Here is a 16,350-nt window from a genome sequence, read left to right as displayed (position 1 = left end):
TGCACATTAACAATACTAAAGAGAGCAGCAACAACGGAGCTGTCCTGGGGTTCAGACACAGAGTGGCCAGTACAGTGCTCTGCAGTTGATAAGTGCTCAGTGAATACCACTGACTGAGTGGGGATGAAGAATGCCGTGGGACAGAATATCTTTCCAGCTGGCACACTGCCCACAGAAACACGGTCAGCAGCTCTCCTGATCCGTGACATAATAATAATTATAATAGTAATTGCGGTACTTATTAAGCGCTTCCTATGTGCCAGGCACTGTACTAAGCACTGGGGTGGCTACAAGCAAATCCGATTGGATACAGTTCCTGTCCCACATGGAGCTCACAGTCTCAATCTCCATTGATCCCCATATGGAAGCAGCATGGCATAGTGGAAACAGCACGGGAGTCAAGAGCTCGGGCTTTGGAGTCAGAGGTCATGGATTCAAATCCCGACTCCGCCAATTGTCAGCTGTGTGACTTTGGGCAAGTCAATTTAACTTCTCTGTGCCTCAGTTACCTCATCTGTAAAATGGGGATTAAGACTGTGAGCCCCCCGTGGGACAACCTGATCACCTTGTAACCTCCCCAGCACTTAGAACAGTGCCTTGCACATAGTAAGCTTTTAATAAATGCCATTATTATTATTATAATTATTATTCTAATACCAGTTCCACCATTTGTCTGCTGTGTGACCTTGGGTAAATTACTTAATTTCGTTCCTCAGTTACCTCATCCGTAAAATGGGGATTGAAACTGTAAACCCCTATATGGGACGGGGACTGTGCCCAACCCGATTTGCTTGTATCCACCCCAGCGCTCAGTACAGTGACTGGCACATAGTAGGCGCTTAACAAACACCATCATCATTGTGGTTATTTTACAGATGAGATAACTGAGGCTCGGAGAAGCAAAGTGACTTGCCTAAGGTCCCACAGCAGACAGGTGGCAGAGTTGGGATTAGATCCCATGACCTTCCGGCTCCCAGGCCCGTGTTGTATCCACTCGGTACATGCTACTTCCCATCCAGCAGGCAGGTGGTGGAGCCGGAATTAAGACTCAGGCCCCCTGATTCCCAGGTCCATGCTCTTTCCACTAGGCCACGCTGCTTCCCGTGTAGTCTAGTAATTCCCAGTTGAGGTGCAGGCTTGGGAACCGGGAGTGCCGTTAGATTTAGGCAAATCCTTGTGAGAGAAATGTTTTCTTCCCCAATGTGATCAAAACTGGAATTAGCGGTACATTTTATTTGGTATGTGGTCATTGCTTCAGAGAAATCCCCCTTCCCATCCCCCCTCCACACAGCACCTGTATATATGTATATATGTTTGTACGTATTTATTACTCTATTTATTTAGTTATTTTATTTGTACATATTTATTGTATCTATTTTATTTTGTTAATATGTTTCGTTTTTCTGTCTCCCCCTTCTAGACTGTGAGCCCACTGTTGGGTAGGGACCGTCTCTGTATGCTGCCAACTTGTACTTCCCAAGCGCTTAGTACAGTGCCCTGCACACAGTAAGCGCTCAATAAATATGAATGAATGAATGAGTGAATCGCTGGTTCAGACCCCAAAGGTCAAGCGGGGGATGGTTGCCCGCGGCCAGCAGGACCTGTGCCGGGGGATGGCAGCAGTCTCATCTGCCCGCCCCCCCCCCCCAAAAAAAAAAAAATTCTGAATTTGACCTTCTGCAAGTCCTTCTAGACTGTGAGCCCACTGTTGGGTAGGGACCGTCTCTATATGTTGCCAACTTGTACTTCCCAAGCGCTTAGTCCAGTGCTCTGCACACAGTAAGCGCTTGATAAACGCGATTGATTGATTGATTGATTGATTGGTGTGAGCCCACTGTGAGCCCACTGTTGGGTAGGGACTGTCTCTATATGTTGCCAACTTGTACTTCCCAAGCGCTTAGTCCAGTGCTCTGCACGCAGTAAGCGCTCGATAAATGCGATTGATTGATTGATTGATTGGTGTGGCTGTCCTCTCCGGCCACGGGTTAGTCGGGATTCCAGTTATCCCTCTGTCCGCTCCCCGGACTGGCTTTGTGGCGGGAGGGGAAACGCGGTCGGCCTCCCTCCGGAGGGGGAGGGGGAGAGGAGGGGAGGGGCCCGGGCTCGTCGGGGGTCAGTCCTCCAATTGGAAGCGTCTCCTCCGAAGCCCCCTCCCCGGGACCCCCTCATCCCCACCCCCCAGCCGAGGGGGGCTTCCTCGGGTCCAGTTGGCTGCGGCCTTAGCTTGGGGCTGGGCTGGGGGGTGGCCCATCCCTACCCCCTCACTGTTCCTCGCCGAGATGGAGAGACCCAGGCCGCCCCGGCGCCCGGTGCCCACCGCCCTGCCGCCCAGCTAGTGCCCGCCCCGCCCGGTCCTCCGTCCCTCCGTCCGTCCGGTGAGTCCGTCCGGGCGCGGGCTGTGCGGGGAACGGGAGGCACAAGGGGCGGCCCGGGAGAGAGACCCCAACCACCGAGAGGCCGGCCCTAGACTGTGAGCCCACTGTTGGGTAGGGACTGTCCCTATATGTTGCCAATTTGTACTTCCCAAGCGCTTAGTACAGTGCTCTGCACACAGTAAGCGCTCAATAAATACGATTGATGATGATGATGATGATGACCCCCGGTGGGGGGGATGGAGGGGACCGGAGGGCGCGCAGACGGATGCAAGATGGAACCTGGGGACGGGAGGAGGAGAGGAAGGAGGGATAAAGGGGAGTAAGACGAGGAGAAGTAGAGGGGAGGAGGAGGGAGAGAAGGAAGGGGAGAAGGTGGGGGGAAAAGGTAGAGAAAGAGGAATAAAAAGGAAGAGAAGGAGGAGAAAAGAGGAGGAAGAGGAAAAGGAGGAGGAGGAGGGAAAGAGGGAAAACAAGAGGAGGAGGGAAAGAGGAAGAGTAGGGAAAGACGAAACAGAAGAGAAGGAGGAGAAAGAGAAGGAAGAGGAGGGAAGAGGAAAACTAAGAGGAGGAGAAAGAAGGAGGAGAAGGAAAGAGAAAGAAGAGGATGAGGGAAAAGAGGCAAGAGAAGAGGAGGATGAGAAAGAGGAGGAAAAGAAAGAGGAGAAGGAAGGGGGGAGAAGGGGGGAGAGGAAGAGGAGGAGGAAGAAAAGAGGGAGATTCCAGGCTAGGCTGAGTCAGATGCTGAGTTAAAAGGACATAACTCCCGCCTCCCGCCCCTGGCTTCCCTGAACACTAGGAGCTGCAGAAAACAGGGCCCCGCCTGTCCATCTGTGTCCATCCAGGCCAGGGTCCATCTCCTGGAGCTCTGGGATGGAAGAGACCAATGGACGGACAGAGGGGGAGGTCGGGCCCTCACTCCCATCCCCCTCTCTTTGGCTCCTCTCTCCCCACAGCAGCAGCAACCCCAGGGCAGCCCTCGCGGCCAGCAATCCCAGAAACACTTTATTGCCACGATATTGCAAAAGTCTGTTCTCTTTCAGTGCAGGCTGCCAGAACCACCCCCCCCCCCCCACCCCCACAGCCAACTTCATTGTTTTTCCTCTTACTTGACACAGACCTGCCATCATACAAGGGCACGACAAAGGCCCCTGAGAAAGTCACACCCCCTTCAGGAAGCCTTCCCAGATGGATTCCCAACCCAGACTCGTCCCAGCCCAGTACCCATCCTTAGCTGAAACATGTCTTCCATCCAGGCTCGGCACTTTGTCAAGTTACATGACATAGGATACACATTACACATATTATTTATATAACATACAATATATAAAAATGTGAACCACTGTGTAGTCAGTTACATATCCAGCAGTTCCACCCTGAAACCCTCGTGCCATCACCTGTTCATTCATTCATTCAATCGTATTTATTGAGCGCTTACTGTGTGCAGAGCACTGTACTAAGCGCTTGGGAAGTACAAGGGATCATATAGAGATGATCCCTACCCAACAGCGGGCTCACAGTCTAGAAGGGGGAGACAGACAACTAAACAAAACATATAAATCAAATAAAATAATAAATAGAATAAATGTGTACAAGTAAAATAGAGTAATAAATATGTACAAACATATATACATATATACAGGTGCTGTGGGGAGGGGAAGGAGGTAAGGCGGGCGGGGGGGGATCTGCCCCGCTCTTCCTCCTGTTCCTGCTACCTGCACATCACGTGAGTCTGCCGTCTTTCCCGCTCAACCTGAAACCCCTGAGGGCAGGGAGCTTGTATCTTGCTGCTGCTCGTGCCAGGTGCTCAGTTTAAAGCCCTGGGTGAAAGCTCTCCATCAGATTAGAGGGGCTGGGCCAATGAATTAGTGCCAGAATGCAACATCCCTTCAACCCTTTGCACAGAGGAAGTAGAAATGAAACACAGGGAAGCGTCCCAGACCTGCCTCCTTGAAGACCCCAATAGAGTTGGGGGTTTGGCTCCAGAGCCTGAAACCTCACGGGGGAGGAGCCGGCCAAGTAGGATCCGGGCAGGGTCTCGGAGATGTGACTAGTTGAGTTCTTCATCTCCCAGGAGTGGGGTCTGCCTCTTGCTGACTGATCATCCATCAGTTAACCAATCAAACCAATTACTGGGCATCTGCCCAGGCAAGGCCCAAAGCTGAGGGCACAATAAATGGAATAATAATAATTGTGGTATTTGTCAAGCTCTTACTGTGTACCAAGCACTGTCCTAAACACTAGGGTACATAGAAGATAAGTCCCACATAGGGCTCACAGTCTAAGTAGGAGGGAGAACAGGTATTGAATCCTCATTTTGCAGATGGGGGAACTGAGGCACAGAGAAGTTAAGTGGCTTGCCCAAGGTCACAGAACAGGTATGTGGCAGAGTCAGAATTAGAACCCAGGTCCTCTGACTCCCAGGCTCGTACTCTTTCCATGAGGCCACCTTGTTTCCCAGAGACACAATCCTGCCTTTAGGGAGCTGGTGGCCATCTAGTTTGGGCAAATCGGGGTTGGTTTGGAACCAGGATGTGCCATTGTCCTCTTCCCTGTAGTTCTAGCAATGGGGTTGACTTGAGTGCTTGCTGAGTGTAGAGCACGATACAGGCCTTCTGGCCGGCCTGATAACCTTTGGCAATTGGAAGCAAAGCATCAGTCAAAGTCTGGCACAAACACTGCCCAGCCCAGCCTCTCACCCTGCTGCTGCTGTCGCCACCAGCACAGTTGATACAAGTCAGAGGAGAGGCCGAGGGGAGAATCAGGTAAGAGTTCATCCCCTGGGGCAGCTCAAGGCCACGGTCACCTGGCAGGTAGCAGGACATGGTCCAACCCATCTTCCTGTCCCACCCAAGAACCACAGATGCAGGTCTTTTAAAAGCTCTAACCACGTACTGGCCACTATTGTTGCTGAAGCCAGAGGCCTCCCTGTGCCCAGATCAGAAGAAACACTGGGAATGGGATAAGATCATCAGAAGCCAGGAAACCTGTCCCCACCCCCTGGATCAATCAATCAATCAATCGTATTTATTGAGCACTTACTGTGTGCAGAGCACTGTACTAAGCGCTTGGGAAGTACAAGTTGGCAACATATAGAGACAGTCCCTACCCAACAGTGGGCTCACAGTCTAGAAGGGGGAGACAGAGAACAAAACCAAACATATTAACAAAATAAAATAAATAGAATAGATATGTACAAGTAAAATACATAGAGTAAAAAAATGTACAAACATATATACATATATACAGGTGCTGTGGGGAAGGGAAGGAGGTAAGACGGGGGGGGAGGGGGACGAGGGGGAGAGGAAGGAGGGGGCTCAGTCTGGGAGGGCCTCCTGGAGGAGGTGAGCTCTCAGTAGGGCCTTGAAGGGAGGAAGAGAGCTACCTTGGCAGATGGGTAGAGGGAGGGCATTCCAGGCCCGGGGGATGACGTGGGCCGGGGGTCGATGGCGGGACAGGCGAGAACGAGGTACGGTGAGGAGATTAGCGGCAGAGGAGCGGAGGGTGCGGGGTGGGCTGTAGAAGGAGAGAAGGGAGGTGAGGTAGGAGGGGGGCGAGGTGATGGACAGCCTTGAAGCCCAGGGTGAGGAGTTTCTGCCTGATGCGCAGATTGATTGGTAGCCATTGGAGATTTTTGAGGAGGGTAGTAATATGCCCAGAGCGTTTCTGGACAAAGACAATCCGGGCAGCAGCATGAAGTATGGATTGAAGTGGGGAGAGACACGAGGATGGGAGATCAGAGAGAAAGCTGATGCAGTAGTCCAGACGGGATAGGATGAGAGTTTGAACAAGCAGGGTAGTGGTTTGGATGGAGAGGAAAGGGCGGATCTTGGCAATGTTGCGGAGCTGAGACCGGCAGGTTTTGGTGACGGCTTCGATGTGAGGAGTGAATGAGAGAGCGGAGTCGAGGATGACACCAAGGTTGACACCAAGAGGATCAGCTCTGTGGGTATGCCTGGCCTAGGAGGAATGGAGGGCTTATCGTCCTCCTGGACACCCACCATCAGAGCTAGGGATGGATCTGCTGGAGGATGCTGATTGACTCAGGAGCAGGACAGATGGCCAGCCTGCAGTCATCATCAATCGTATTTATTGAGCGGTTACTATGTGCAGAGCACTGTACTAAGCGCTTGGGAAGTACAAATTGGCAACATTTCCCTCTCATCCCCCCTGACCTCTCCATCCCAAGCTCCTGCCCCCAATGCCATGCCAGGCTTTCGGGTCATTCCTGGAAAGAGACGAATCGCCAAACCCAACTTGTCAGAGTTGGCCACCCCAGGTCAATTAATTATGTGAATTAGCAAGCAGTTACTATGTACAAGGCACTGTACTAAATGCTGGGGTGGACACAAGCAAATCAGGCTGGACACATTCCCTGTCTTATGTGGGGCTCACAGTCTCAACCTCCATTTTACAGATGACATAATTGAGGCCCTGAGAAGTGAAGTGACTTGCTCAAGGTCACACAGTGGACAAGTGGCAGAGCCAGGATTAGAACCCATGGCCATCTCTGGAGGCCCGGGTGGGGTGCTCACTGTGATAGGATGGGCCAGCTGGAGAGACTGGGGAAGCCCTCAGCACACTCGGTGGGGAAACACAAGGATCCCTTACCTGTCTCAGCAGGTTGTATCTGATGCGCTGTTTGAGCGTGAGCTCTAAAAACACACCTCTTCCAAAGGGCCGGAACCGCTCAGGGATGTTTTTGTTATGGCACTAGGGCCAGCTGGGAGCAAGTCACAGCAGCCGGACAGAATTCCAGCGATGGAATGTCCAGGCAGGATGACTTGACCCCTGTTCTATTCTACCCCAAGAGCCCCCTTGTCAGCCCATTAATGCATCCTGTTTATCAGGCATCTGCTGTGTGCAAGATGATGCACCGGGCCCCTGGGAGAGTACAGTCAACTTAGTAGACACTATCGCTGCCCTCAAGCTTGCAATCTACCAGGGAAAGCAGATATGACAATACGCTACAGATAGACCGTTATCATTGAGTATAATGCATGTGTGTAAGCTCTAGGGGCTTTAGGGTGACTTTAGTGCTTAGGTGGCTGAGTAGGGCAGAGGTGAGAGTTGGGAGACTCAAAGTGGGAAGATGAGAGATGACTCAGGGGAGGCTCCAGGAGGAGATGTGAGCTCAGAAGGAGTTTGAAGAGGGGGTGCGTGGTACTCTGCCGGATGTGTAGGCAGAGGAAGTTCCTGGCAAGATAGAAGGAAGGAGCAAGAGGTCAGAAGCAGGCAAGATGAGAATGAGGCATAATGAGTAGGTTAGCTTGATACTGAGACCTCCAAGAAATCGATCACTGGTATTTATTGAACACTTCTGATATGCAGAGCACTATACTAAGCACTTGGGAGAGTGCAGTGCTCTGCACATAGTAAGCGCTCAATAAATACGATTGATGATGATGATGATCCCTACCATCAAGAAGCTTTCAATCTAGCAGTGAAGGTAGACATTAAAAAGAATTGCAATTAGAGGAAGTAGCAGTGTATAAGGATACACACAGCTATAGATATAAATGCTGTGAGGGCAGGGGAGGGGTGAGTACCTAACTGTTTAGACCCAAATGCATAGGTGAAACAGTACAGAGGGAGAACTCAGTGGAGAATTGAGAAAGTAGTCCATAGAAGTGAGAAACTCAGTCCTTTCCCACAGAGCCCTCCAGCTGAGCCCCCGGGGGGCCAAGAGAAGAAGTGACCACAGAGCCCTTTCTAACTGCCATGTTACACCCTCCAGGGTCTCTCCAGAGCCAGTGGTTTCAGGGAACCCTGCGAGGTGTGGGCAGGGGAAAAGGGGCTTTCCTCCCCACCACCCCCCGTAACTCTCCCCGACACGAACACATGCCTCAAAAGTGGGATTAACCTCTGACGCCCAGAGTGGGCAGGCTGAACGGATGGCAGAGCGGGTGGACGGCAGAGCAGGCGGCAATTGGCTTTAGCGCAGTTCCCCATTGCATCTGGGGCAAAAGTCTGCATTAGGGGCTCAGAAGCTTCTGGGGAAAGCGGTAAGAGCCAGAGATTCTGCTGTAGGCTGATCCCTGACTTCAGCTCAAGAGCCGCTGCGTTCCCCCCTCCTGGATCTCCGTGGATATGGGCGCCATTTCCAACATATTGTACTCAGCAGATGGAGACTGGGCACTGACACTGGACCCAAAGACATCACACCGGATCATCCCTGTAGTGTACAGCTGGGCAGGGGGCAGACCGTCTGGACCCAGGCCTGGACAGGGGAGCAGACAAGGTTAGGTGGACACTGGACATTCTCCTCAGTGTAAAACTGGAAGGCTCCAATACCCACTCCCTGCTGGGCCAGAAGTGCCTGATTTCACCACTCTCCTGGCCCAGCTGGGAGAGTCGGGACTAGCCTGCCTCATGTCACAATTGATTCCATGTGTGTAGGCCAAAGTTAAAGATTCAGTTTAGGTCACAGACTCCGAACACCTCCCCTCCCCCAACCCTGTTTCCTGCTTACTGTTGATGATCCCTTCCACCCCCCGCCCCCCTCCTCAAACCTCACACCTGCAAGGAGTTAGGGGTGAGTCAGACAGGCAGGGTGGGGATCTGGGGGAGGCAGAAGGAACTCGATCAAGAGCTGGATTTGCTCCCCTTTTTCGGGCACGGGCCCTGGGCACCCCGCATTAGCCACGGGGTCAGCACCACGCTACACAGTTTTTCTGCCTTCCATGACCAACCAGACCAGGATGGCTGTTTGCCTGCTTCTCCTCATGGGGATAGTACAGTGTATGGCTGGTCCTCCCCCTGACCAGCCCGGATATGGCACCGGACGTCTTTGTGTCTGGTGCTTTTTCCATCAGCGCAAGCCTTCCTCAGACTTAGCTCCAGCCTCTGACCCCACAGCTCAGATGAGCACCTGCTTTCACAGGCACCGGGGGGGGTGGGTACCTGAGTAACTCTGGAGTGGATGTGTGGCCATTCAGGGGTCCCCCGGAGTCCAGCCTGCTGAGAAGTTAAGGTTAGGACTGCTAGGATGCTGCAAAGACCCCGGAGGACCAGTGTGGCCTCTGCAGGTAGGCAGGATTTGCCCTGTGCTCCTCTGGCACCACCCTGCCTGTCCCTTGCTCAACTTGGTAACCAGGAGCCAGTTCCAGGCCAGGGCAGATGGCATGGCCTGACATTGTGCGTGTGTGTGTTGGGGTGCCATTCTAGTGTTGGTCCCGTACCGGGACCAGCCCCAGCCTCTTGAGCTCTGCAGCTAGGGTGTGCCCAGAAGGGCCCAGGGTCAGGCCCAGGCCCAGGCCCCTTTCACTGGCTTCCCTATGGGCCCCTGGATCCAAGATCTCTTGCATGCCAATGAAAAATAGGCAGAACCCCAAGCTTCACCCAGTCAGGGACACACGAATGCCCACCTGGCAGGCCCGGGAAGGGACATGGTCGATGCAGGAGGCTCCCAAATGCCTGGGCCACAGAGCAAGGGTTGGGGAGGGTTTTTTATGGTAATTGTTAAGCGCTTACTATGTGCCAGCCGTTGTTCTAAGTGCTGCATTAAGAGGTAATCATGTTACATTGAGTCCCTGTCCTACATGGGGCTCAGAGTCTTCCTTCCCGTTTTACAGATTAGGTAGCTGAAGCACAGTTACAGGAGATTGTGTACAGGTTTCCAGTGATCATTCAAAGCCATTTAATGAGGTATTGTGTGCAGAGCAGTATACTATGCTTTTGGGCAAATATAATATACCTGAATGCAGCAGTGTACTTTGCTACATAATCTTACAGTCTGCCATTTCCTCATTTTGAAAGTCTCCCCCATTAGACTGTAAGCTCTTTATGAGCAAGAACTGCATCTACCAACTCTATTTTACTGTATTGTACTCCCGTGTGTTTAGTACAGTGCTCTGCAGACAGGATGTGCTCAAAAAATACTATTGATTGATTGATTACACCACAATAAAGTTGGTAGGCACAATCCCTGACTTCAAGGAGATGATAGAATATTGAGGTAGGGGAAGGACAAGGGAGGGTGCATCAGATGGAGAAATGAGGTTAGTCAGAGAACACTTCTAGGAAAAGATATTATAGCAGGGTTTTGAAGATGGAGACAGTGGTGGTTTGTCAGATATGAAGGGGAAGGGAGTTCCAGGCCAGAAGGAGGTTATGGGCAAAAGGTTGGCAGTGAGAAAGATGAGACAGAGGTAGTAGTATTAGCAGTATGCATTAAGCAAGCACTTATTGGGTGCAGAATACTGTATTAAATGCTGGGAAAGAGTACACAGGTGGGAATTTGACATAGACCCCGTTCCTTGAGGGGTTCAACAATCTATGAGGTACAGTGAGTAGGCTGGCATAGAGGAGCCCAGTGTGTGGACTGGATTGAAGTAGGAAATCAGTAAGGTAGGAGGAGGGGGAGAGCTGATTGAATGCCTTATAGATGATGGTAAGGAATTTCTGTTTGATGTGGAGGTAGCTAGGCAACCACTGGGGGTTCTTGAGGAGTTCCGGGGATGTGGACTGAACTTTTTTTATATAAACGATCCAGGCTTGAGAGAGAAGTATGGACTGGAGTGGGGAAAGACAGGAGGCAGGAAAGTGAGCAAGGAGGCTGATACAGTAGTCAAGAGGTGGGATAGGATTAGTGCATTGATCGATGTGGTAGTCATTCGGATGGAGAGGAAAGGGTGGATCGTACAGCTACTGTGCAAATAGGACCAACAGGATTTGGTGACAGACTGAATAGGTGGGGTTGGCATCTGGGAGGCAATGGTGGCAATTTTCAGGGGCTGGTGGGGAGACAGAAGGCGGCCTGGGCTCAGAGTGCGCATGGCCATTTTAGACAGAGCCTAGAAGTGGATCCTTAGTTCAAGTTGTATGAAAACCACCTTGGCAAGTTCCACCAGCTGAAAACCACCTTGGCAAGTTCCACCAGCTGCTGCCTCCTCGTACCTCCTCCTCATCCTCCCACTGTCCCCCTCTTCCCCACTGTCCTTGCCAACTTGTACTTCCCAAGTGCTTAGTACAGTGCTCTGCACAGAGTAAGTGCTCAATGAATATGATTGATTGATTGATTGATTCCCCTGCCATCAGCAAACCCTCATCCCTCTCTGTGGGTACTTGTCACGTTGGCCTGGAGCCGTGAGGAACCTGTCCATCTGACCAGGTGTTCCTGTCTGGGCCTCTGCCCAATGGGGAGAACTGCAGCATGCTGATCTAGGTGGCTGCCCGGCAGGGTTCCCCAGGATATATCCCCGCACTCCGTGGAGAGCAGGGCCCTCCTGAACTCCCATTATACGGTACCGCCGGGGAGAGCAGGGACCATCTGGCCCGGGATGGCAAGAGGGGGAATGGGGCATCACAGGGGAATTGCATGCACTAGCTCAGGGCGGGAGGGCCAGCGTCGAGCTGTGTGTGATCCTGACCTCGTCTGTCTGTCCATCCCCCGCAGGAAGCTGAAAGCCCAGTCAAAGCAGTACCTGTGTCCAGTCTATGGAGGCTGTGGCCCAGGGCGCTCCCAGGGCCACCCCCGGCTGAACCCAGCCTGGGCATGGGTGCCCCGGGCGGCAACCAGACCTGTGTCACCGACGACTCCTTCAAATACCCCCTGAACGGGGTGGTGTACAGCGTGGTCTTTGTCCTGGGCCTCGTCACCAACTGCGCCTCGCTCTTCGTCTTCTGCCTCCGCATGAGCGCCCGCAGCGAGGCCGCCATCTTCATGACCAACCTGGCCGTGTCCGACCTGCTCTTCGTCTGCACGCTGCCCTTCAAGATCTTCTATAACCTGAACCGCCACTGGCCGTTCGGCGACCCGCTGTGCAAGGTGTCGGGCACGGCCTTCCTGACCAATATCTACGGCAGCATGCTCTTCCTCACCTGCATCAGCGTGGACCGCTTCCTAGCCATCGGCCACCCCTTCCGCTCCCGCACTCTGCGCACACGCCGGAACTGCGCCCTGGTGTGCGTGGCTGTGTGGGCCCTGGTTCTCGGCGGCGGCATCTCCGCCTCATTCTTCTCCACCACCAACGTCTCCAACGCCACCACCACCTGCTTCGAGGGCTTCTCCCAGCTCACCTGGAAAACTTACCTGGCCAAGATCACCATCTTCATCGAGGTGGTCGGCTTCCTCATCCCGCTGCTGCTCAACCTGACCTGCGCCTCACTGGTGCTGCGGACCCTGCGCAAGCCGGCCACCCTGGCCCAGATCGGCACCGACAAGGAGAAGGTGCTCAAGATGATCGCCGTGCACGTGGCCGTCTTCGTGGTCTGCTTCGTGCCCTACAACTCCACCCTCTTCCTGTACGCGCTGGTGCGCTCCCGGGCGGTCACGAGCTGTGCGCTCGAGCGCTTTGCCAGGACCATGTATCCCATCACTCTCTGCGTCGCCACCCTCAACTGCTGCTTCGACCCCTTCATCTACTACTTCACCTCCGAGGCCTTCCAGAAGGCCTTGGCCGTCCACCCGCCCATCCGGCTGGTGGCCCTCTTCCGGGGGGGGCGCTTCGCTCTCGTCCAAGGCCGTCCTGCCCGGCCTGGCTGAGGACCTGAGCGACCCACCGGTGACCGACGGCGGGGAGCTGATGTCTGAGTCCCACTTCTAACCGTGTTTCCCGGACCTCCCGATTTGGAGAGGGTATCCCCCCCAGCCCCTGGGGAGAGTGGAGAGGTGAAACCCTCCGCGTCCATGGGCACCACCATCCCGGGACCGAGTATCTCCTGCCAGGTAGCCGAGGGCCCAGGGGCTCCGATTCCTCTCCTCCCCCAGTCAGTATTATTGACTGATCAACTGCTGAGTGCAGAGTGCTGAACTAAGCGTGTGGGAGAGGGGGGACACAGCCCTTGCCCTCAAGCCGCTTACCATCTGATCAATCAAATCAGCAGTACTTACTGGGTGCGTGGGTGCCCAAAGCACTGTATTGAGCGACTGGAAGAGATTGGCAGAAGTAGAAGACAAGATCCCTGCCCTCCAGGAGCTGTCTCATAAATCGGTAGTACTGATCGAGCACCTGCTGGGAGCGAAGCACTGTACTAAGCACTTGGGAGACCACAGTAGAGTTATTAGACACGGTTCCTACCCCCGAGGAGCTTCTAGTCCAGCTGAAGAGACAGATACTGAAATAGGTTGTAGATTGGAGCTCTTCCGGAGGAAGGGTATGATTTGGGATACTAAGTTAGTGATGATATTTAGTCAATAAAGCTAGGGTAGACAACAGACAGAACACTGGACACAGGCCATACATACACACACACCTCACTGAACGGGGAGGGTGGAAGGCGTCTTCTCTCCATGAAGGAGGGGAGGAAACAGGTCCAGAGAGGGCAGGTGACTGGCTCACGGTCACACAGCAGGCCGGGGGCGGAGTAGAGACTAGAACCCAGGTCTCTCAGCCCTCACCCGCTCGCTTTGTACTCTGGGCCCCACCCATATGCGCGCACTCGCACGTGTTTGAACAGATAGGGAGAGCCCAAGCCACCAAGAGTCAGTTTAGCCAATCTGAGTCGTGCTCGGAGTCTCCTCACGATTTTACCTTGAAATGCGTTTAACCTCCTAACACTCCATTAACCCCCGAGTTGGGCCGAGAGCGGCCACGTGTCCTGAAGCCCCAAAGCCGGAGCTCTGCCATACACCACCCTCGAGCGATCCTCTAATCGCCTTTGTGCTGGACGGTCGCCCAGGCAACGATCAGCATCCTCTTCTCATTCGAGGGAGCTCGTGTCCCCCCCCCCCACCCCTCCCCCTCCAAGAAGAGGCGCTATCGCTTTCGTATCGGCGCTAGCCAGCCCGCCTACATCAGATTACCACTCTGTCCCCTGCAGCGCACGTTAAATTTGGAAACGGTTTTCATTTCCTGGGTCCCCCGGGAGCTGCTTATTTTGCCACTAACTTATTCTTCTTCTTTACATTTCTTATAGATTGTTATAATTATGATATATCTATGAGCTCTAGGTGCAGTTCTTCGTTTTATCATGCAAGGCGTTCGGTTTCAAATACTTAAGCCTTCTAGAAGATGAGTCAACCAAGTATAAACTCGGTTAACAGCGGGTCATGGGATTCCTTCGCTCAGCTGGGGACTAAATCGTTTCCGTTGTTTTCCTGGGGCGAGGAAAGAATTCAGAGGTCTGAGGGGGTAATGAATATCTTCCCCAATTACAAGGGACTCGATTATTATTGCTAGTCAAAATGGGATCCTAATTCTCTTTAGGAGAGTGACTACCCTTTAGCTCTACTTCTTATGGGGACTTGGATTTAAATCGCTCATTCAGTGGAATAAAATACGTTTGGATTAGCATATGCCTCGAGGTTGGAGACATTCATTCTGTCCTAATGGATTCTAATCCCCGCTCTGCCACTTGCCTGCTGTGTGACCTGGGGCAAGTCACTCAGCTTCTCTGTGCCTCACTTAGAACCCATGATCTCTGACTCCCAAGGCCGTGCTCTTTCCACTGAGCCACGCTGCTTCTCTGTATGTAGGACAGGGACTGTGTCCAACTCAATCATCTTGGGTCTATCTCAGCGTTTAGTACAGCCCCTGGCACATAGTAAATACTTAAATACCATTTAAAAAACATTCATTCTCCTTGGAATGACCCCGAAAGGCGTACATACGCTCTGATTATAGCAAAGATGGGGACACACGAATCCCAGCACTAGTTTTGGAAAGCATCCAGCGCTTAGAATAGTGATGATGATGGCATTTATTAAGCGCTTACTGTGTGCAAAGCACTGTTCTAAGCGCTGGGGAGGTTAAAAGGTGATCAGGTTGTCTCACGGGGGGCTCAGTTTTAATCCCCATTCTTACAGATGAGGTAACTGAGGCACAGAGAAGTTAAGTGACTTTCCCAAAGTCACACAGCTGACAATTGGTGGAGCCGGGATTTGAACCCATGACCTCTGACTCCAAAGCCCGTGCTCTTTCCATTGAGCCACGCTGATAGTAAGCGCTTAACAAATACCATCATTGTTATTATATCGTTTACTGAGCAGTATACCGAGAGCTTGGGAGAGTCCAACAGTATCTTTAAGACCAATCCCTGCCCTCGGGTATCTAAAAGTCAAGATGCGGAAAGTCATTAGGATAATTGATCGCCTGGAAGAAAATGGAAAGGCGAAATGTGGGGGCTTATATTCATTCATTCAATCGTATTTATCGAGTGCTTACTGTGTGCAGAGCAGGTCGCCCTTCAATAGTCCAATCTGACCCGGGCACGGGGGTCCAGCCGACGCTTCCTTTGTCCAAACCGTCGAACAACTGTTCCTCCCCACCCTGCCACAGCGGGCTCGGAGGCAGGGGAAAGCCTTGTTTGGGGGGAGGCCCGCGGCGTCTACCGCTCTCAGAGCAGACACAGGCCTTGTCTTGCAAACCACGGCCCACCCTACGGAGAGGATGGCCCCCTGCTAGCCGGCCAGGGGACGGACTCGGACTCACTCTATTTAGAATATTAATAATTATGGTATTTGTTAAGCGCTTACTACGTGCCAAGCAATGTTCTAAACTCTGGGATAGATACGAGGTAATCAGGTTGTCCCACGCGGGGCTCTCAATCTTCATCTGCTCACAGTCTTGAAAAGCAGTGTGGCTCAGTGGAATCTGCTCACAGTTTTGAAAAGCAGTGTGGCTCAGTGGAATCTGCTCACAGTCTTGAGAAGCAGCGTGGCTCAGTGGAAAGCGCACGGGCTTTGGAGTCAGAGGTCATGGGTTCAAATCCCGGCCCCGCCAATTGTCAGCTGTGTGACTCTGGGCGAGTCACTTAACTTCTCTGTGCCTCAGTTACCTCATCTGTAAAATGAGGATGAGGGCTGTGAGTCCCACGTGGAATAACCTGATCACCTTAAAGCGCTTAGAACAGTGCTTGGCCCATAGTAAGCGCTTAATAAATGCCATTATTATTAATTCCCATTTTACAGATGAGGTAAATGAGGCACAGAGAATAATAATAATAATTGTGGTATTTGTTATGTGCTTACTATGTGTCAGGCACTGCACTAAGCGCTGGGATGGATACAAGTAAATTGGGTTGGACACAGTCCCTG

The 16,350-nt window shown here is 52.5% G+C and overlaps 1 protein-coding gene across 1 annotated transcript; it reads left to right on the top strand.

The window, feature by feature from the left end:
- The first annotated feature begins 11,799 nt into the window (after positions 1-11,799).
- Positions 11,800-14,610, top strand: LPAR4 (lysophosphatidic acid receptor 4). The gene is given in 2 exon segments (XM_038748072.1): positions 11,800-12,810; positions 12,812-14,610. Coding segments are annotated over 2 exon segments (1,050 nt in total). The 5' UTR covers positions 11,800-11,868; the 3' UTR covers positions 12,920-14,610.
- Positions 14,611-16,350: the final 1,740 nt, after the last annotated feature.

This window comes from Tachyglossus aculeatus, chromosome 6 (assembly GCF_015852505.1).
Source record: "Tachyglossus aculeatus isolate mTacAcu1 chromosome 6, mTacAcu1.pri, whole genome shotgun sequence".
NCBI lineage: Eukaryota > Metazoa > Chordata > Mammalia > Monotremata > Tachyglossidae > Tachyglossus > Tachyglossus aculeatus.
The sequence above is the reverse complement of the archived record's forward strand: the minus strand, read 5'-3'. Positions and strand labels throughout refer to the sequence as shown.